Below are 21,703 nucleotides of genomic sequence, written 5' to 3' on the forward strand. Positions count from 1 at the left end.
CTTTGGCTTAAAATCTAATTGATCTGATATAAGGATTGCCACCCTGACTTACTTTTGATGTCCATTAGCATGGTAAATTGTTTTCCACCCCCTCACTTTAAATCCGGAGTTGTCTTCAGGTCTAAAATGAGTTTCTTGTAGGCAGAATATTGATGGGTTTTGGTTTTTTTTATCCATTCTGATACGCTGTGTCTTTTGATTGGGTCATATAGCCCATTTACATTCAAGGTAACTATTGAGAGGTATGAATTTAGTGCCATTATATTGCCTGTAAGGTGACTGTTACTGTATATTGTCTCTCTTCTTTTCTGGTCTACTACTTCTAGGGTGTCTCTTTGCTTAGAGGATCCCTTTCAATATTTCCTGTAGAGCTGGTTTGGTGTTTGCAAATTCTTTCAGTTTTTGTTTCTCCTGCAAGCTTTTTATCTCTCCTTCTATTTTCAATGATAGCCTAGCTGGTTATAGTATTCTTGGCTGCATGTTTTTCTCATTTAGTGCTCTGAATATATCATGCCAGTTCTTTCTGGCCTGCCAGGTCTCTGTGGATAAGTCTGCTGCAAATCTAATATTTTTACCATTGTATGTTACAGACCTCTTGTCCCTGACTGCTTTCAGGATTTTCTCTTTGTCACTAAGACTTGTAAATTTTACTATTAGATGACAGGGTGTGGACATATTCTTATTGATTTTGAAGGGGGTTCTCTGCACCTCCTGGATTTTGATGCTTGTTCCCTTTGCCATATTAGGGAAATCCTCTACAATAATTCTCCCCAATATACCTTCTGCTCCCCTCTCTCTCTCTTCTTCTTCTGGAATCCCAATTATTCTAATGTTGTTTCATCTTATGGTATCACTTATCTCTTGAATTCTCCCCTCGTGGTCCAGTAGTTGTTTGTTTCTCTTTTTCTCAGCTTCTTTATTCTCTGTCATTTGGTCTTCTATATTGCTAATTCTTTCTTCTGCCTCATTTATCCTAGCAGTAAGAGCCTCTATTTTTAAATTGTACCTCATTAATAGCTTTTTTGATTTCAACTTGGTTAGATTTTAGTTCTTTTATTTCTCCATAAAGGGCTTTTATTTCTCTGGACAAGGTTTCTCTAATATCTTCCATGCCTTTTTCAAGTCCAGCTAGAACCTTGAGAATTGCCATTCTGAACTCTAGATCTGACATATTACCCATGTCCCTATTGATTAGGTCCCTAGCCTTCAGTACTACCTCTTGTTTTTTTTCTTGTGGTGAGTTTTTCTGTCTTGTCATTTTGTCCAGATAAGAATATATGAAGAGGTAAATAAATACTAAAAGGATGGCAAAGACCCCAGGAAAATGTGCTTTAACCAAATCAGAAGAGACCCCAAATTGTGGGGGGGTGGGGAAGTGTGTAAAAAGAAGTTCAGAAAAAAAAAATTAAAAAAAGAAAACAAATAAAGAAAAAACATAAAAAAGAAAAAAAATGTATATATTAGACTGGTGACTATAACAGGGTCACCCACTTAATTTTGGGAGTATTTTGGTCTCTTAGAAGAAATAACCTCCCAAAATTTTAAAGAATGAAAAACGTATACAAGGGTAAACACAATGAAGGGATGGAGTAGGATGAAAAAAAATTTTTTTTTAATTTCTAAAAAAGGAGTTGATAAGGTAAGTTAGTTGGGAGAATAATGAAAAAGAAGGTGGAGAGAATTTGTTCGGGCTGGAGACTAGAACAAGCCCGGTGTTAGATTTAGGGTGTATTTTGATCTATTAGAAGAAGTTGTATCCCAAATTTTTTAGAAGAAAAAACCCTTTGGGTATACAAAAAATAAGGTTAGATACAATGAAGGATAAAATATGACTATAATAATGAAGTTTCAAAAAAGGTTATTTTTTTAAATGAAAGGTATTGTTAAGATAAACTGGTTAAAAATGTTAAAAGAGGAAAGGGTAAAAGTTAAAAAAAAGTTTAGTAGAAGAAAAAAAATACAATTAAAAAAATTAACTAACTTTACAAGTCTAAAGAATCATGGGGAGAAAGCTATGAATTCAATGCTTTGCTTTCTCCTCCTCTGGAATTCCGCTCTTCTCCTAGGTAAGTGAACTTGGTCTTGGCTGGATTTCTCATTGATCTTCTGGGGGAGGGGCCTGTTTTAGTGATTCTGAAGTGTCTTTGCCTGAGGTGGAATTACACTGCCCTTACCAGGGGCCAGGTTAAGTAATCTGCTAGGGTTCCCTTTTGGGAGCTTTTGTTCCCTGAACGCTTTCTGTAGAGTTCCGAAGGATGGGAATGAAAATGGCCACCTCCCAATCTCCAGCCTGGAGGAGCTGAGAGCTCAGAGCCCCACTTCTCAGTGCACCCTCAGAGGAAAGTGCTCAATTACTTCTGTCTCCCTGGCCCCCAGCCGCGCTCTGAGCTCACCCAGCCTATGACCAAGCATCTCTGTCTCTGGCCTGCAGCTCTGCCTAGAGTCTCAGAACCCTGCAGATCCCTGAACTCTTCCAGGGGGTGCCTCCCCGGATCTTGTAGGGACCCCACTCACAGAGCAGTGGCCTGTGCCATGGATTATGGTTCAAGGTAACCCTGAGTTGAGAGCTCACTCCTTGGCTCTGTCTCTATAGCTGGCTTCCCTGCTCTAATACCTGTGAGCTCTTTGACACTCAGAGAGCCCCGATCCTTCTGTGACCCTGTGGGACCTGAGGCCAAGTGTCCCTGCGTGGGCTTCACCCCAGTTTAGCCTCAGGAGTGATGTCCTTCAGTGGAGCAGACTTTCAAAGTTCTGATTTTGTGCTCTGTTACTCTGCTGTTTGCCGGGAGCTGGGCCCTTCCCCTGTGATATATCTCCCCATCGCTTTGGATTCACTTCTCCGCTGATCTACCTTTCAGAAAGTGGTCGATTTTGTTTCTAGAATTGTTGCTCTTCTTATCTTTGATCTCCTTTTGGATTTGTAGGTGTTCAGAATGGTTTGATAAGCTATCTAGTTGGTCTTCTGCTACCTGATGTCGTCTCAGCCTGCTACTTCCTGCATGTGTTCTTTTAACTGCAGAAAATACTTCCTGATGTAGATGAAAACAAAATTAAGTTGGCTTTACAGCCATCATGATTGGAGTTTTGAAGTATGACAATACTTAGTGTCTACAAAAGTCTAAAGAAAAACTCTTGTGAAATTCTGGCAAGACTGTAAACTAATCAATCACTTTGAAAAAGAACTTAGCAACTTAAAAGTTTGAAGGTGGTATACCCAATTACTGTACAATTAACTTCTAGGTATGTAAGCTAAAGGAATTCTTATTATGTTCACATAAGGAGATCTAAACAAGGATGTTCACAAATATACTGCTCATAAGAACAAAAAATCGGAATAGACCTAAACATTTACCAGTAAAGGATTATTAGATAAATGCTGTCTATATTTATGTAAAATATTATTACACAGCAATTAAAATGCATTGATTTGACTTAAAAATATCAATATGGACACATTATAAATATAATGATACATGGAAAAAGGCAAACAAATCAGGCATACCTTGTTTAAAGAAAAAACACCTTGCTGTTCAGTGCTATGTTCTATAATATTATTTTAGTTGTTTTTGTATTTTTTTTGTCTATAAACTTCTTTTAAAAACAGTGTATATGGGGTGGCTGGGTGGCTCAGTGGGTTGAAGCCTCTGCCTTTGGCTCGGTCACGGTCCTGGAGTCCTGGGATCAAGCCCCACATCAGGCTCTCTGTTCGGCAGGGAGCCTGCTTCTTCCTCTCTCTCTCCCTCTCTCTCTCTGCCTGCCTCTCTGCCTACTTGTGATCTCTGTCAAATAAATAAATAAAATCTTAAAAAATAAAAGGAATCAGCTCACATGAACATGGATCCTGGCAATTCCAAAATCTGCCATGGAGCTGTCAGGCTGGAGTCCCATCAGAGTTGATGGTGTAGTTCTGGTCTGAAAGTGGTCTGTTGGTGAATTTCTTCATTCTCTTTGTTCTATCTGGGCCTTCATGGCAAGGTCAATTTTTTTGTTCTGTGTGGGCCTTTGCCTGATTGGATGAGGCCCACATTACAGACGGCCTACTTACTTGAAATCTACCAATTTAAGTGTTATTCTCTTCCCCAAACCCCCTTCAAGTTGACACCTAAAATTCGCTATCACAGTATCATATCAATTTCTATAAAGATGTTAACATTTTTAAATTCAATGTTTTCTTTAGAAGATTCAGGTAAAGTCTTTCTCAGTAGTTTTGATTATCTCAGGGTGAACTCTTTCACTGCTACATACAAGTCTTTCTTTTTTTTTTTAAACTTTATTTATTTATTGGACAGACAGAGATCACAAGTAGGCAGAGAGGCAGGCAGAGAGGGGGGTGGGGGAAGCAGGCTCCCTGCTGAGCAGAAAGCCTGATGGGGGGCTCCATTCTAGGACCCTGGGATCATGACCTGAGCTGAAGGCAGAGGCTTAACCCACTGAGCCACCCAGGCGCCCCTCACATACAAGTCTTTCTTAAGTGAAGTGTCTTCTTCTACTGCATCCTTGATTACTCCATCAGTAAACAAATTCCATTTATTCTGGTCCTTCCACAAGAACACTATTGGATACACATTGGCTCTCCCGTGATTGTCTTTCATGTCTAAAATCTTCCACTCACTACAGGCCTCTTGGAAACTCAATTCGTAATGTGTCTTTGTTTCTCAGGATGTTCACAGGGAACCAGAACCTAGAAGACCAAACCCCAGAGGAGCAGGCTTTCTATGAGTTTATTTTTACGTTCTTCAAAGAGAATAAGGTGGAGATTGCAAGTGCAATAAATAAGACATTTCCTCTCCTTATGGGCCTCCGAGACCTTGGCTTTATCTCTGAGCAAAAGTATGAAGTAAGTGAGACTTTTCTTATGATACCCAGCCCCTCCAATGTTCTGCCAGACTGCGGGGTGCAATGAACAGGCCCAAGGGTCTTCTGTGGGTGGGGACCACCACCATCCTGTAAGTTAAGAGGTGACAGGAGAAACAGCAACACAGAAAACATTCCTTCTTCTGTAGGAAATGTAGGGGGAAGGGCATGGTGGTGGAGATGGAGCTGGATTGGGACTGGAGATGTTACAAAGCTACAGTGCATCTTAGGTACATTTATACAATTGAGTAATAGGAACCAAAAGCAAATAAATGAACTGGGCGATGTTTCATTACAAAGCCCTCTTATATGACACATTTGAACCCGAGATGATTGAAACTCATAGGCAAGCTGGGTCACGTTAGGATAAATCCAGAGGCAAATGCTTAAATTCTCAGTCAAAATCATTTCTTGCTCTTCAGAAATTTCTGGAGCCCTAGGACACAGGTGAAGGTTAATAATGGGTCTTCCTGGGGACACTGAGGACAAGCCTTCTCTTTGTCTTTATGAATTTTCTTTGCCCTTTGGCCACATTCATTGCAGGGGAGAGTGGTCACCTGAATTCCTGGAGCCTTTCAGGGCAGGTCAGTCCTGGTGGGAGGGCAGTGGTTACTGCCCCATCAACAGAATGGCCTCTCATTATCAGTCATTAGCACTCTTTTTTTTTATAATTTTTTATTTTTTATAAACATATATTTTTATCCCCAGGGGTACAGGTCTGTGAATCGCCAGGTTTACACACTTCACAGCACTCACCAAAGCACATACCCTCCCCAATGTCCATAACCCCACACCCCTTCTCCCAACCCCCCTCCGCCAGCAACCCTCTGTTTGTTTTGTGAGATTAAGAGTCACTTATGGTTTGTCTCCCTCCCAATCCCATCTTGTTTCATTTATTCTTCTCCTACCCACTTAAGCCCCCATGTTGCATCACCACTTCCTCATATCAGGGAGATCATATGATAGTTGTCTTTCTCTGCTTGACTTATTTCGCTAAGCATGATACGCTCTAGTTCCATCCATGTTGTCACAAATGGCAAGATTTCATTTCTTTTGATGGCTGCATAGTATTCCATTGTGTGTATATACCACATCTTCTTTATCCATTCATCTGTTGATGGACATCTAGGTTCTTTCCATAGTTTGGCTATTGTGGACATAGTCATTAGCACTCTTAAAGCATCCTAGCCAGGCTCTTGAAGCCTCCACAATCATTTGACTTTGAAGCCATCTTTATTCTTCAAAATTCCTCCCTCAAGTGTGCATCAGTGTCAGAGACGTTCAAATAAGGGTCTATTTTTGTGATGGTTATTTAAGAAGTCATCCAAACATGTGTGACATTCTAACATTTCACAAGAGAACAGGTGGTCTGGGCTACAATCTGCATCTTCTATAACCTGCAAATCCATATCTACATAATTCTCTGTTCAATATTTTTAAGAATTTTGAAGAAGCTTGTAGTAATCAGGTCCCAGTGGAAGAAGTGGTCTATCAGGTGCTCAGTGAACTGGAGAAGACATTTGACAAGACAGTTCTGGATGCACTGTTCAGCAACACAAACCTAAAGGCCTATCCTGACTTACTTGAGATCTGCAGAAGCTTCCAAAATGGTAATTACAGCTTTCAACAACTTTGGGGGATTCAAGTCCATTCATTTACTAATTCATTCATTCAATCTTCATTAATATTTGATAGTCATTTTATTGAGCGACTGCTCCATAACAGGCACGGACAGTGGTGAAGAAAATGCACATGATCCATGTCCTCATGGAACTTACAGCCAGTGGGGGTGACAGACCTTTAGCCAAGTAACTCCACCAATGATTGCTCAGCCAGGACCTGAATTTGGTGCTGAGAAATGTAGGATTTGAACTTCTACTTTTTTTTAGGGGGGAAGGCATGAATGATGTACTTTTGTAGGAAAGGGGAGGAAGCTTCTCTGTTACCTGTAGTCATGTTCAAATATTCAAAGGTTTTCTTTGTTTTAGAAAATGTGTCATTTGGTGCAGTTGTTGCCAACTTACTTCTCCAGACAAATAGTGGAGAAGTCACTAGAGAGGACTGGGGAGCGGCAGCTGGGAAAGGACCAGTGGGCTGGCAGAAGACTGTGGCTGAAAATACAGCCTGGGAGAGAGTGTTTGGAAGCTAATTCTGGGAAGGGAAGTTGCTGGGGATTTTTGAGGGTCTGATTCCCAGTGCCGAGAAATTTGAAGTTTACTATCTGGGAAATAAGGAGGTAATGAAGGATTTTTAAGCAGAGAAAAAGTGAAAGAAGTCAATGTATAGACTGGGACGTGCTGGCTTATGAAAACCATAGCTTGATTAAAAGAAAATCTATAATATTTCCATGTTATGGTATATCCAAGTCAAAAAAGGAATAAAGGAAATCAAATACCAATCATAAATTTTAAGTCAGTTTAATATATAGAACTAGGATGGCCCAAGCTCATGGGTATAAAGGAATGGCAGTTACTGTTACTGCCCACATCTCAGAGGCTTGATCCTCTCCGTGGTCTGTGGGGATCCCCTTCCTTGGACACCAGCACCCACACCACATATGTTAGTTTCTGGGGCTCCCCATGCTGAGGCTTACCGCGCCCCTGTACACCCACCAGGAGGTTGCTGCTGGCGCCTCCTAGACCCTATTGTTCAAGGGAGCCATGGGTCAAGGTCCAAAGCCAAGAAGCTGGTAGGATGGTTGTTCACATACACAGAGAGACACATACATGCATGTGGGGCACCCCCTGTGTTCCCAAGACCTCTGTCTCACACAGCATTTATCCCCATGTCCTCCTCTGGTATTTGCCTGGACAAGAAGTCAATGTGTCCTGGGGATTGCAGAAGCATCTCTTGTGCGAATTGAGCCTTTCTACCTTCCCCCCAACCTTACTGCCCTCACCTTTCATTGGGGGCTGCTTCCAGGAGTTGTGCTCCTGTCATCTTTCTTGGCTGGTGTCTTTCTCTATTTCTTGGATTTCTTTCCTCGTGTTTTGTGAGTCTTGGTTTTCTGTCTATCATTGGTTGAGTTGCCTTTAGACGCAGCTGTGAAGCGGGGTGCCCTAGGCTGCTTTCCTGAACTTTTTGTTGTCATTTCCTGGGACCCTGGTACAGCTGTGACATTCACTTTCAGGTGTGTCTTTCAAACTGTTTGTGCCTAATAGAGTGTCTTTTTGTTGTTGTTCCCTGTATCTCTCCCCACCCACCCCACCCCAGGAAAATGCTAGTTCCTCTTCACTGTTAGTTTACTTTGTCACAAGATCATCCTCCTTCCCTGATCTAAGATCCTCTTTCTCCCTCCGTCCTTCCCTCCCTTCCGTTCTTCCTCCCTCTATCCTTTTCTCCCTTCCCCCTTCCCTCTCTCCTTCCCTCCCTTTCTTCCTTCTTTCTTTCCTCTTTTTCTTTCTCTTGTTTCTTCGCTTCTTTGTTTCTTTCCTTTAAAACCTCCATCCTTAAAAGATATTGGGGCTCTCTTTTTTTATATAGGTCTATTTCTCTTCAAACATTAGTTTTCTCCTGGTGAAATCCCTCTGCTGCTTCTATATTCCTAGTTGCATGTAGAATTCACAAAATACATTATATATATATATATATATATATATATATATATATATATTTTCTTTTTAAGTTAGCTTTCCTTGTTCTAAATAGTTCATTGAACTATTTACAACTTTTCCACTGTCCATCTTCTCTTAAACCTTGTGAGATGTACAATAACATCAGTCTCTCATCCCATGAGACCTGCTGAAGCCCAGGGTTCCCCGAGAGCTGGAAGGCTCCTGCTGAACTGCTGGAGTCAGGGGTGAGCCAGGTGTGTAGTTGAGAGAGGAAGCTCCTGGTCACTGCCAGAAGTCTCTAACTGCCTTTTCTTCCTCTTCCCAGTGATTTATGACAACTTCCATTATGAAGCCATTGATGAAGAAGAGACAAAGGAAATGCTCCACTTACAAGTACCTCACCAGTTAGGTATGTGTGACTTCACAGAGACTTGTTCTCTCATCTGCTGAGAGGAAAGGCAGCAGAGATCAGGGGGCCAAGCTCCTGGGTGGAGAGTGCCCCCTGGGGAGGAGTGTAAAAGGAGATGGTGGGGGAAGAGAAAGCCAAGTCAGTGATGGCTTGTATGGGATCCTAACTAACCAACCAGGTGTGGAATTCAAAAATGTTGCCAGGCAGAGAGGATCACTCAGAAGGTATAACAGGAATGCACAAGAGCAGATCTTACTGTGACCAGGAGATGCAATTTAGTGGGAATTGGGAATTTAGTGGATCTAGGAAGGGGTAAGATTTGGCACCAGGAGGCAGACCCAAAGAGAAAGGCAAGAAACTGCTGTAAATGCTTCCCATAATAAGAGAAAAGAGAGGGAGAGAGAGTAAAAATTGTGTGCAGAAGAGAATATGGAAGGAGTGATGCTGTGCAGAAGAAAAAGAGGGACTCTGGGGTGGTTCAGTCCATTAAGCATCTGACTTTTGAGCTCAGCTCAGGTCTTGATCTCAGGGATGTGAGTTCCCAACTTAAAGAGTGAGCGAGCGAGAGAGAGAGAGAGGGAAAAAGAAAGTGTATGGGGGTAAAGAGAATAAAGGGCAATAATCACTTAACAGTGACAATAGTAGCAACACCAACCTTTCTCAAATTATAATGCTTATGGCATTAATACAGAAAATTATGATTTCTTGCTAAATTACTCTGACTCAGCTATCCCTTCACAAGTACTCCTCATTACAACCCTATGATAAGGTTTTGTTAGTCCTACTTTCCAGGGGAAGAAACAGAGACATGAGGGGAGTTAGTGATTTGTGCAAGGTCGCATGACCAATCTAGGTTCGAATCCTCTTCTCTACACCAGTAAAGGGCAAACGTGTTGAGTCCTCACTGCCTGGCTTCACATTGGGCTCTACCTCTTGCTTGCTTCAGCGACTTACTTACGTTCTGTGTTCTAGCATGTAAATTGAAACTACCAATATAGAAATCTATATATCTAAAATAAAGTTGTTGTGAGTGTTGTTCAAGAGTCCGATGTACACTGAGCAAAAGAAGCCAATCGCAAGAGTATATGCTGTGTGACCCTATTTATGTGAGCATCAGGACAGATGAGCACATTTCCAGAAAGAAAGGACTTAATTGAAGGTGAAAAAAATCAGAAGAGTGGTCGCTTACAGTAGTTGTAAACAGACTTGAAATCAGCACATGGGAGCTCTCTGGTCTGCTGGAAATGTTCCAGGTGTTGAAAATGGCCACTAAGTGCCACGGCTGCATTGGGGACACAGTTGTTTTACATTTCAGTTAGGTGCATCACAATGGGAAAGAGGTGAGCAAGGCTTTGGTGAGCCCCAGGTGAAGTCCTTGGAGCTTGAATATCAGAGTTCAGCTTCAGCACACAGAGGTCTCTTTTCTAGACACTGAGTCCTGCCATGCTCTTGTCCCCTTTTCAGAGTCCTGTGAACACTCACCTCCCCAAATGAATAATGTCAGAGCACTGGAAGAGACATCCAGCTTACTGCCTAATGAGGGGCAAGGTAACTATCATTCAACTTACAATTCTGCATTAAATCTTTGTTTTCTTATCTTTGCGGGAGGAAAGCCTGCATTTTGTTTCTGATCCCAGGCTTCTGCTAATCCTTCTTTCTACCTGAACTTACCTACCCACAGATGTAACAGACACCATGAGAAAAACGAATCTGAGCTCCTCAGCAGAGAGAGTACTCTTTGATGGAGAATATAGAAGGAAAACGAGGAAAAGGTAGCTAGGGTAACAGGACAAATCACACAAATGGATCCAGTTTTCTAAAAGGAACATACATTCTTACCCTCAAGGGTGGGGAAGGGGGATAATTTTCAGTTAACTTCAGAGACCATTGAAAGGAATTTGGAGGTAGCATCCATGTGCAGTCCATGTGGGAGACTGATCCCCTGGAGCTGGCCAGTGGGAGGCCCCTGGTACTGTAGTCTAAGCCTTGAGTGCTGGAAATGATGAGAGAGTTAATCAGGAGGATTTCAGCACATGGAGAGATAGAAGCTCTCCCAAGGTAAAGTGGGAGAAACAGTGATAGGCAGGGAGGAAGTGGGAGATGTAGCAGGTAGTTTATTTAACTGAAAAATGGCTCAAGGATTAGAGATAAAAATTGAGAGAAAAATCTACAGTAAGAGCAATATGGAGTGGAAAATAAATACTAGAACATGGGGAAAGCTGGGGAAGTGCAAAGACACCTATGGAGAGAAATAGAATAGATGGAAACTAGGGGGCTGATAAATAGGGGACAAGAAGGAGAGGAGCAGGTTGGGATGTTGCAGGTTTGGGGCCAGGGCAGGGGATAGAAGCACCTTTGGGCACAAGGGCTGACATTAGCTCTGAGTTTCCAGATCAAACTGTCCCAAATTATCAAAGTGGCACTTACGAAATGTCAGATTGTGATAGGCCTCTCCCCGAATATTTCAGTGATTCCCAAAACCAAATCTCCACCCCAGGTCATCTTCAGAGCTTATTTATCCATGGACCTGAAGGCTAGGAGTCAGATAGATAACAACACTGGAATTCTTTCAAGAGCCTTAACCTTGGCACACCCCGAACTGAAAGCATTGTTCATTCTTCCTTGCTCAAGCTGGATCTAACTCCTCAGTATTCTGTCCCTCAGTGATAGACTGCTGTTCACCTGTGTTTTTTTCAAGTTGGAAACCTAGCAGTTGCCCATGACTCTCTGGCCCTCAGTTACATACCTGTCACTCTTCCAACATGGTCAGTTCTCCCTCAGAATATCTCCCACCTGTCCATCTGTCCAGTGCCCAGAGCCGAGTCTCTAATCCATGTCTCTGTCAACTATCGTGGTTCTCAGAGGCAGGCTTCTGCCTCCCTCTTCCCTCCAAACTTATTGCCATTAAGTGAATTATTTGCCCTTCAACTGAATGGGACATTTGAAAATAAAAGTTAGATTGTATTATTTTCCTACTTAGGAATAATAAGAAGTACTTCCTACTTCCTAATACATCAAGAATTAAATAAAAGTTTCTCTCACTGGGGTCCAGCGTTGCCCCACAATGAGCCATCTGCCTATCTCTCCAGCCTCATCATAGAAGAAACTGAGTGGCTCAGTGGGTTAAGCCTCTAGCCTCTGCCTTCGGCTCAGGTCCTGATCTCAGGGTGCTGGGATGGAGCCCCGCATCCAGCTCTCTGCTTAGCAGGGAGCCTGTACCCTCCCCCCGCGCCTGCCTCTCCACCTACTTGTGATCTCTCTTTCTCTCTGTGTCAAATAAATAAATAAAATCTTTTAAAAAAATAGAAGAAAATTGGGGCACCTGGGTGGTTCAGTGGGTTAAAGCCTCTGCCTTCAGCTCAGGTCATGATCTTAGGGTCCTGGGATAGAGCCCTGCATTGGGCTCTCTACTCAGCAGGGAGCCTGCTTTCCCCTCTCTCTCTGCCTACCTCTCTGCCTGCTTGTGATTTCTGTCAAATAAATAAATAAAATCTTTTAAAAAATTAAAAAAAATAAAAAAGTAAAAAAAGAGAAGAAAATAGAAAAATAAAAGAAACTTTCTTCCCCAATGATTTTAATTGTTAGATATCTCCTTCACATCTGAGTTTTTTCATGTGCCTTGTTTAGAACTGTTTTTCTGTTCCACTGCCCTTGGCGTAACTTCCTCCATTCTGGTTAAGTCCTACTTAACACAAGCCATCTTGGGGAGGCCTGTCTTTAGAGAAAGCTAGGCAGGAACAACTGAGAGACAAATGGTAGGAGAGGAGGAGCAGTATCAGGGGAAAACAAGGGGAAAAGTTGCAGGAGCAGAGAACAAGAGAGAAACACACCAAGAAAAAGAGAAGCTCCAAGAGACAACAGCAGAAACTGAGGGCAGAGAGTGATTAGATTTACAGAATCGGAAAAGGGAAGAATAGAAAAAGGAGGATGTGTAAGTAAGAAGAGGAATATTTTCCCATGATGGGTGAATTATTCTCAGCCTCTAGTGAAAGCTACTGAAGCGAACATAACCTTAGGTCAGGTTGTCTTGTGGAATGGGGCATTTCAGTTTCTCAGGGTTTCTTGGTTTTTCTTATTTTCTTGCTGTGATTTTCCCTTGGTCATAAATTGAGATGTTGGTGAGATTTCCTTTTGAGATTCCTTTCTGCTGCGGATAGCGAGGACTGTTGGGGGACTAGTGATGAAGAAGAGCCTTGGAAGCCTTATGCTCCCCACCAAGGCGTGGGCCCAGCAAAGAAGTGGGGAAGCTTGCCAGTGTTTGGTTGCAGGGTGTCAGGCGGCTGAGTTTCAAGCTGGTGTTTCCTGATGCATTTTACCCTGAGCACACTCCACAGTGAAAAAATCCAGGGTGTTCTGGAATCCCATGAATCACATAAATGTTCCCAAATACACATTCGGGGAAAGATTTGCTGAAGAAGGGGGATGTCTTTCATTCTTATTCATAGTAAAAACTTGGATTTATACCCACAGACCCTTTAGCTTCTCCAGAGAATAAAAACTAAGCATTATCCTATTTATTGATAATGTTATTATTTTGTGCCTGATACTGGAAAAAGCCCAGAAGAAACATAGTCCTTCAGATCAACGGCTCTCCACCCTAAATTAAAATTTTTGTCAAATAGTTTTTATTATGTTACTGTGATTTTCAAAGAATTTTGGCAAATAAGATATAATTTCATCTTCACAAACTTATGCATTTAGGGAGACAAACTATTGCTTCTTCCTATTTTATAGATAAAGAAATAGGAGCACTGCAGTGTATAAGGGTCTTTTATCAGGTCAAAGCAGTTACACAAGTTGGAAGGACTATGGTAATCATCATGTGAGGCTGACATTCAGGGTGGCCAGGATCACCAAGGCAGAGTTCACACGGGGGAACCCAGAAAGTGTTCAGGTACTTAGGCCAGTGGCTCAGGGCCCAGTGTAAGAAGGCCCTCATGCTAACAAATATATTTCAGTAGTGAGAACGAGGAAAGGCAGAAAGGGCTGGCAGGATTGGGACTTACCATGTGGGAGGCAAGAGATCTAGAAAGATAAACTGAGCCACGAGTAGGAAAACTAACAGAGAGCAAGGAAGAACCACGAATAAGAAAAAGCCCAAGAGGGAAGCCCAGGGATTCATGGATATGTCCAGTCTTTCGTGGTATAGAAGAAACAGTGTGTGGTGACAGAACAATGAGAAGGAAAGGAGGTATATGAAGGATAACAGAAGAAGAAGAGCTAGAGGGAGGCTCTGGTAGGTCTTAGGTGAGGTCCTCCTTCCCAAGGAGAATCTCACCCAAGTGCTGAACACCAGAGTTCAGCATGAGGTTCCTGAGCTCTGTTCCCTTATTGTCACGTCTGGTTGGTCATTTTTGCATTTCCCTTCAGTTTCCTGTAAGCATAAAGCTCTTCAAAGGACAAATGGAGGTGATTTTAAAGAGATGTCTGAACTGCTACCAGGCAATGGGAGAGGTAATTATGATTTAAATGAGCAGTTACTTCATTAAATTTGTTTGCCTGTTTGTATGCAACGGACATTTCCTTTCCTTCCCCCAGACACAAATATACACTTTGACTCAGCTTTCCTCAGGTGTGTGGGAGACAGAGGAGAAAGGAGGCTAAGCACCTTAATGGAAGGGCTCTAGGGTGAAGAATGAAGGGAACAGAATAATAAGAATGCAGACTGGGAGTACCAGTGGAGTTGGTTAAGTAGGCCCAATTTTGTCTAAATGTATATGAACTCTAAACTCTAGCAGGTTGGGGTTTGGGAGGGGAGAGATAATCTTTAACTTACTTCCAAGGGATTGCATAGGGTTCATGAAATACTAAGTATAGCAGAGAGAAAGTGAGATAAGAGAATAAATAGGGAGATAATGGAGTAAAGAGATGAACTTCGTGGAGGAGCAAAAAGAGAGAAGTGCAAACAGATGGCAGAAGTCATAGACAAAGACACCTACAGCTTCATGGGGGCAGGGGCAGCAACATGTGGAGACAGGGTTAGAGGGAGAAGAGGGAAGGAAAGAGAAGGGAACTCAGACCTAAGAAGGTGCTAAAAAGGCAGAGCAAGCTCATTGGGTACAAATATACTTTTCTTCCCAAGGAGTAGTTCTCCTGTACTCTGAACATCAAGCTCCAGTGCTCTCTGAGTATTGGCCACATCCAGGCAGAATCCACGCCAACTGTTTATCATGTTCTTATTTCTCTCTTCAGCGTCTTGCAAACGTGCGGCTCCACAAAGGGATGACGGAGGAGAATCAGAAGAGATGCCCGGATTACTACCTTACGATAAAGAAGGTAATTAGAATTTAAATGATCTGTTATCTAATTAAAACTTTATTTTTCTATGTATTTTATTTTCAATGTAGAGGGACACCTTGTTTCATCCCTTCCCTATTCGCCTTTCATCCATCCATTCATCCATCCATCCATCCATCCATCAATCCTGACATATTCACATAGACAAACTATGCCTAGCTTCTGATTGCTTCCTTTGAGAGACACAAGCAGTGAAGAATGATCTCAGACTGGTTGGGGTTTCCCTGGGTATAGAACATAGACAAAGAGAGGGAGAGTGAAAAATATAGATGGAGTCATGAAATGAAACTCATGAGACAGGACAAAAGTGATTGGCAATTCTATTTAAATAGACATCAAGTCTAAATATAACCATGTTATCAGGAAGGGGAGATCGTTTCCAACCTATTTTCCCTGAAGCTATGCCAGGAACATGGGCATAATGGGAATAATTGCAACACAGAGAACTCATGTGAAAGAATTTCAAAATGTACCTGGCAAAGGGAAGGATCCTTGCTCATTTGCCAATGACCACAGTCCAGAACATTGGTGATATGGGGAAGGAATATGGACGTGGATGAAATACACAGAAAGTCTGAAATTTAAATGTTCAGTTTTAATTCTTAGGTTGAAAAATTAGAAACAGAAAGTTAAGAACTAGAGAGAACAGATAGAAGCAGGGAAATGAACAACATTGAAGAAAGGAGATAAACTCCATCATTTTAGATAGAGAACATGATGTTAAGAGAAAAATGCGAGGTGGGGTGGGCGGGAAACACTAAGAAAAAGAAAGGGTGGAGAAGGGGCACAGAAGTTTTACGTTAAGAAAAAGGAGATGAGTGAAAATTCAGCAGAGATGAACACTGTACAAGGGAAAGAGAAGATAGTTTGGGACATTGTAGGAATTGAGAGAAGTCATTCGTCGGAAACAAGTTTGCCACTAAGGGTGGAAAATGTTAGCCATGGTTTTCAAATTATCATGTCCCCAATTATCTATATGGTACCCCCTAATATTCTCAGAGGCAGTGGGCCTCCCCACTGTCATCTTTGTCTGCTCCCATCTATAACTTATGATCCCCAAACACCTGTCTGGCCCAGACTTGTTTCCTAACCTCACTCATCTCAGGGTCTGAATGCAGTTGTGCAGGAGGCCTGAAGAACATCTCCATTTGGATGTTTTTCAGGAACCTCAATACAAGATACCCTCAATTGCACATGCCATGTTTCTTGACACCAGATCTCCTCCTTTCCTGGTGTTCCCTATCTCAGGACAGAATCCCATTGTTTCATTCCTTAGGCAGAAATTTAGGGGTCATCAATGACTCATCCCCCTCCCTCAACTCACATAGCCCATCAGTCATCGAGATTAGTCAGCTATACCTCAAACTTGTCTCTTGCCCATCCATTCCCCTTCATACCCAAAACAAACACTCTAGCCAGATGTCTCTTCTCTCTGGAACCAGAGCAACAGCCTCTAGTCTCATATCTTCCTTCCAGTCATGTTCCCCTCATACCCAATCTCTCCAGGTTAACTAGAGGACTCTGAAAATGCAGGTTGGTCTATTCTACTTTCCTACATTAAGTCGATAACTTCCTATTGTCAGAAGGATTAAATCCACTTTCCTTCCCATCAGTCCAGCCTCATGTCTGTCCTGCAATTACCTCAAAAATTTGTATAAAACTTGTTTAGTAATTTTAATTATCTGATTACTCTTTCTCACCTGAGCTTTGGCACATGCTTGGCCCTGTGCTTGGACAGTTTACCTGCCCATTCACTCACTAATCTGGTGAAATCATGTAGATATTAGATACCATCTCAGAGATGCCTTTTCTAATCCCCAAGATAAGAGTCAGGAAGAAGAAATAAAGCACAGCACCAGGGAAGCATGATGGGGAAAAAAGGGAGGTGGGAACAGACATGGGGAAAGAAACAAATCAAGATAAAGAGGAGTGACAAGAGATCCCAAGAGTGAAACAGAGGTGGAAACAGAAGAGGCAGACACATATGGGAAGGGTAAAAATGAGAAAGAGAACAAAGTGTGGAAGACAGGTATGCAAAGTTTCTGACAGTCTCCATCAGATTACTGGGTTGTGGGAGACTTCCTTTTATCTTTGAAAAACTTTAAGACACGGGTATATAAACTGTTGTAACTTCTGTTTTGTGGATGGGAAAACAAAGCACAGAAGGCATTCAGATTGTTTTTGCAAGGGCAAAGCAGAAAAGGGAGAGTGGGCAGCAGTGGATATGTCACTGAGGGAACAGTTGTGGGAAGCCACCTGGCAGTTAAGGTGGGGTCCTGTGGTCAGAACACGAAGAGGAAGCCCCAGGAGTCCCACACATTCCCAAAGAAGTTGGGTCCAACATAAGACCTTCATTAAGAGGAAAACTAAGTTGTTAATTTTAGCTATTCTAACTGGTGTGAGGTGGTATCTCATTGTGGTTTTGATTTGTATTTCCCTGATGCTGCATGAGGTTGAGCATTTGCTCATGAGACTGTTGGCCATTTGTGTGTCTTCTTTGGAGAAATGTCTAACTGTGTGATGGGTATTAAGGAGGGCACTTGAAGTAATGAACACTGGGTATGTATGGTAATGAACACTGGTAATGTATGCAACTGATGAATCACTACATTCTACCACTGAAACTAATAATACAGTATATGCTAATTAAATTGAATTTAAATAAAGAATTTTTAAGAAGAGAAAAAAAGAAAAACTGGGTATGGGTTTCCAAATGTTTCAACTGTTTGACAACATTCTTAAGGGCCTGTGGACAGGAGAGTATTTTAACAGCCCCTTCTGCTCTAATAGAATGTAATCATCAGTCTTCCACCTTAGTATAAGAGAATTGTTTCTAGTGTTTTTGCAGCTGGGCCTGTTTCACCTCCTAAAATAAAAAGTTTTCTTGAGTTAAAAAAAAATTAAGGGAAAAACTGATGTTGGTGGGGAGAGAAAGGGAAATACTGACAGAGAGCATTGGAATGGACTCAACCACTTGGGCTTGAAGACATCTAGAGTAAGAAAGCTTGACAGAGTAATGAGAGAAAATAGATACATTATCACTGAAAAGCAAAAACAAATCTAAGGCCTAAAAACAAGAGATGGGGTAGAAGCCCAGACAATGTAAGAGATGCACAGTTAGGAAACAGATGTGTGGAGGCAGGAATGCAGGTGGGACAGTGAGAAGTGGACAGAGGAGATGTAACAAGATGGCAGAAAGCGGAACAAGACAATGTGGCTCCAAGGGGCCCCATGGAGCAGGCAGCTTTCTTTCCCATCCTGGTGGGGCGTGGACATGATGAGTTCTGCTCCCATCACCCTCCATGGTCCATAATGTTCTTGTTTCTCTGCAGTGACCTATGATCCCAGAGTTTCCCCAGTGACTAATGAAGGAGAACTAGAGGAGATGCCCAGTCAGCCAGCAGAAGAGGGACAAGGTAATTCTTTTTTTTTTTTTTTTTTTTTAAGCATTAAATGTTTTGTAGCTCCAGAAGTTGGGAGATTTGTTCTCCTCATAAAAGATAACTCTTAAAAGTCCACTGTCAATAGTAGACTAGTTTCTTTTTTTTTTTAATTTTTAATTCTGATTTAAATTCCCAACTCTCTCAATAAGCTTTTGTTTTCTGATCAGCATGGAAAAAAAAATCTTACCTTTCTCCCATCCTACCATTCTATTCTTCATATTCACATACATACAAGTAAGACTGTGTCCATTTTCTGTCTTGTTTTTTCCAAAACTGTGAGAGAGACTAAGAATAATGGTGAACAGAGCTCCTGAGTTCTCAAGTCAGGGAGAACACAGGGAGACAGGATATAACAGAGGTAGGCTGGGGCACCAGAGCAGAAGGGCCTGGGTCATTTTATTAAATGTCCACAAAACCCCAAATAACAGCAGGTTATGGCAATTGAAGCAATGAGATCATTTTCAGCCTACTTCCATAAGTATCAGCAGTATGGACATATCACTCATTTGTGAATGAGTGATAGGTTTGCACTTTAAAAGGTCCCTAGGGAGATTGTTAGCATAGAGCTGATAAGAGAAGGCTGTCTGGTATTGTGGTCCATGTGAAAAGGGAAGAACATCTGTCAGTTTGGGAGGAAACATCTGTGAGAACAAGAAAAATAGATAAAATAAGGGAAATTTTAAAGCATCCAGAGGGAAAGACTCAGAGAAACAGAGGTAGAAAAGGAGAAATTGAGAGACAACCTGGAAAGGGTGTAAGTTAATGGAGAAATGAGGTATGAAGATGAAAATTAGAGAGATTATATAATAATTTGGCAAATAAGCATCAAAATAATAATAATGTGAAAGAAAGCACAAAGGAGACTATGTAGAGAAAGAGTTATATAAAAATAATTTTAAAACCAAAAAGGAGTGGAAACTGCTGTATAGGGGAGAAGTTGGGATCTTATAAAGCTGAAGTACAAGTCTAGACATGAGCATCTTCCAACAAAAGGAGGCTATCTTGGTAGTGAGTTTTCAGATTTAATCTCCCCAGGTAGGAAGTGGTGCCCAGGACATAGTCAGAAACCAATAATTCTCTCCTTGGCTATCTCAGTTACTCCCAGGTAATAGAATGAGTCTCAAGTGCATGCCTGCTAGGGACACCTGTCTCCCAAGGTCATCCCTCTGTGTACCTGAATGCATTTATCACAGGATCCTCTCCATTTAGATGACTTTCAGGAACTGACACTTCCAAAACTGATGCTAACAGCTTCTTCTGTGAAACTAGAAACTCCTTCTCCAGAGTTTGCTTCCTTGTTAAAGGGGACATGAATGTACCCTTTCCTCTTGTTCCCATTCTCTCCATTTCCTTCACTTTAGCATGATTGTTATTTGCAAGATGTCAATCAGATCATATTACTTTCTGATGTAAACCTGGTGATCTTTGTTGTCTTAGGATTAAATCAGTTGTCCTTCCTGTGGTCTTCTGTGTCTCCCACTCACCGTGGTGCACCAGGCTATTGTTTCTGCCTCATCTCTCATGATAGTGTAAATATTTTCAGTGATTGCAATGTTATAATATTTCTTTTATATGTGGGCGTTAGAACAACTTTTCCTTGTGCGTGGTGGTGTTGCCTTGACCTAGTCTGTTCCTTATCCCACCTCCTGATCAGGTTATACAGTACTATTTTAGGGATACCTCTCCTAACTTAGAAGAAAGAAAAAACTGAGATAGGGAAAGGTAATAAAAACACTAAAGAGTGTCAGAGGCACAAGAGAAAAAGATACAGAAGAAAAGGAGACAGAAACACATCCAAACAAAGAGAAGCACTTGGAGACACTGACAGCAGGAGATAAGGGCAGAGACAGAAGTAATAAGCAGGGACAATGGGAAACGAGGAGAAGTGGAGACAGAATTAGGTATACACAAGGGGAGGAAGATGGTGGATAGTCCTTAGGCTCTGGTGATGGCAACAGGAGTGAGTCAACCTGAGGCCAGGTGAGCCCAGAGATTGACCAGATAGTTTGTGAATCTGCCCCACCTAGCAGATTCCTGAGTGTTCCATGCTTTCGCTGGGAGTTTTCTCATGATGATCTCCCCTGGTTTGTACTGAGATGACTAGGGGTTTCATTCCTTTCTTTTTTTTTTTAGATTTTTATTTTTATTTATTTGACAGAGAGAGATCACAAGTAGGCAGAGAGGCAGGCAGAGAGAGAGAGAGAGAGGAGGAAGCAGGCTCCCTGCTGAGCAGAGAGCCCGATGCGGGACTCGATCCCAGGACCCTGAGATCATGACCTGAGCCAAAGGCAGCGGCTTAACCCACTGAGCCACCCAGGCACCCGGTTTCATTCCTTTCTGCAGAGCATGGCAATGCCTACTGGGAGACCCGTGAGGAAGAAGAGCCTCAGGAAGCTTTGAGTTCCCCACCAGCATGTGGGCAAGATAAGGAAGGGATTGCCAGCCCTGGGCTGCAGGGTATCAGGCAGCTAAATTCAGAGCTGAACAGCATGGCCCTTATTGTTAGAACAGATGTATTCCCTCTTCATGTTGTGGTAGAGAAATACTGGCAAAGACAGTGCCTTTTTTCCTTCACACTCTTTATGTCTATTTATAGGAAGGACTCAGTATTGTGATTTTAACCCCTGGCTACTTATTATTTTCTATAAAGAATCAAAAGTTAATTAAGTATATACCTAGTGCTTAATATTATTATTATATTGTCATAAACTTGTAGGCTTCAGATGAAATGTGGTTCTGAGATCTTCTTGTCAGAGGGAAGGATCAAGGGCTCCTGAACCCAAATTATAGCTTTTGTCATCATGTTATTGGATTATTTTGTGCTTTTTATCTTTTTTCAATCTCCAAAGTACTTTGGCAAGTGAGTACTAGGGAAACTGCTGTTAATTCTCCCTAGAGAAAGGCATGGAAGCACAGATGAAGATTACTTGTTTTTCCCTAAGATCAAGTAGGAGGAAGAGCAGAGACCCATGCCCTGAGCATTTCATTGCAGGTAGTGGCTATGTGAAGCTAACAGAGGTCAATGTGGGTCATGTAAGAAGAGTCCCAGGGGGAACAGAACAGGGCCTAAATCAGAAAAACTTCCACTTTACAAGTAAAGAATGCCAGTTGGAAGGGGAAGAAGTCAAGAGAGACAGTGACAGAAG

General features: G+C 41.9%; 1 protein-coding gene across 8 annotated transcripts in view; it reads left to right on the forward strand.

The window, feature by feature from the left end:
• Nucleotides 1-21,703, forward strand: part of SP140 (SP140 nuclear body protein) — a 75,422-nt gene that overhangs the window by 16,147 nt on the left and 37,572 nt on the right. For all 8 annotated transcript variants that reach the window (XM_044241817.1, XM_044241823.1, XM_044241822.1 and 5 more), the window contains exons 4-9: nucleotides 4,660-4,837; nucleotides 6,296-6,464; nucleotides 8,734-8,817; nucleotides 10,282-10,365; nucleotides 15,010-15,093; nucleotides 18,447-18,530. In XM_044241817.1, coding sequence (XP_044097752.1) covers nucleotides 4,660-4,837; nucleotides 6,296-6,464; nucleotides 8,734-8,817; nucleotides 10,282-10,365; nucleotides 15,010-15,093; nucleotides 18,447-18,530 — 683 coding nt within the window. The remainder of the gene's footprint in view (nucleotides 1-4,659; nucleotides 4,838-6,295; nucleotides 6,465-8,733; nucleotides 8,818-10,281; nucleotides 10,366-15,009; nucleotides 15,094-18,446; nucleotides 18,531-21,703) is intronic.

Source organism: Neovison vison, chromosome 3 (genome assembly GCF_020171115.1).
Source record: "Neovison vison isolate M4711 chromosome 3, ASM_NN_V1, whole genome shotgun sequence".
NCBI lineage: Eukaryota > Metazoa > Chordata > Mammalia > Carnivora > Mustelidae > Neogale > Neogale vison.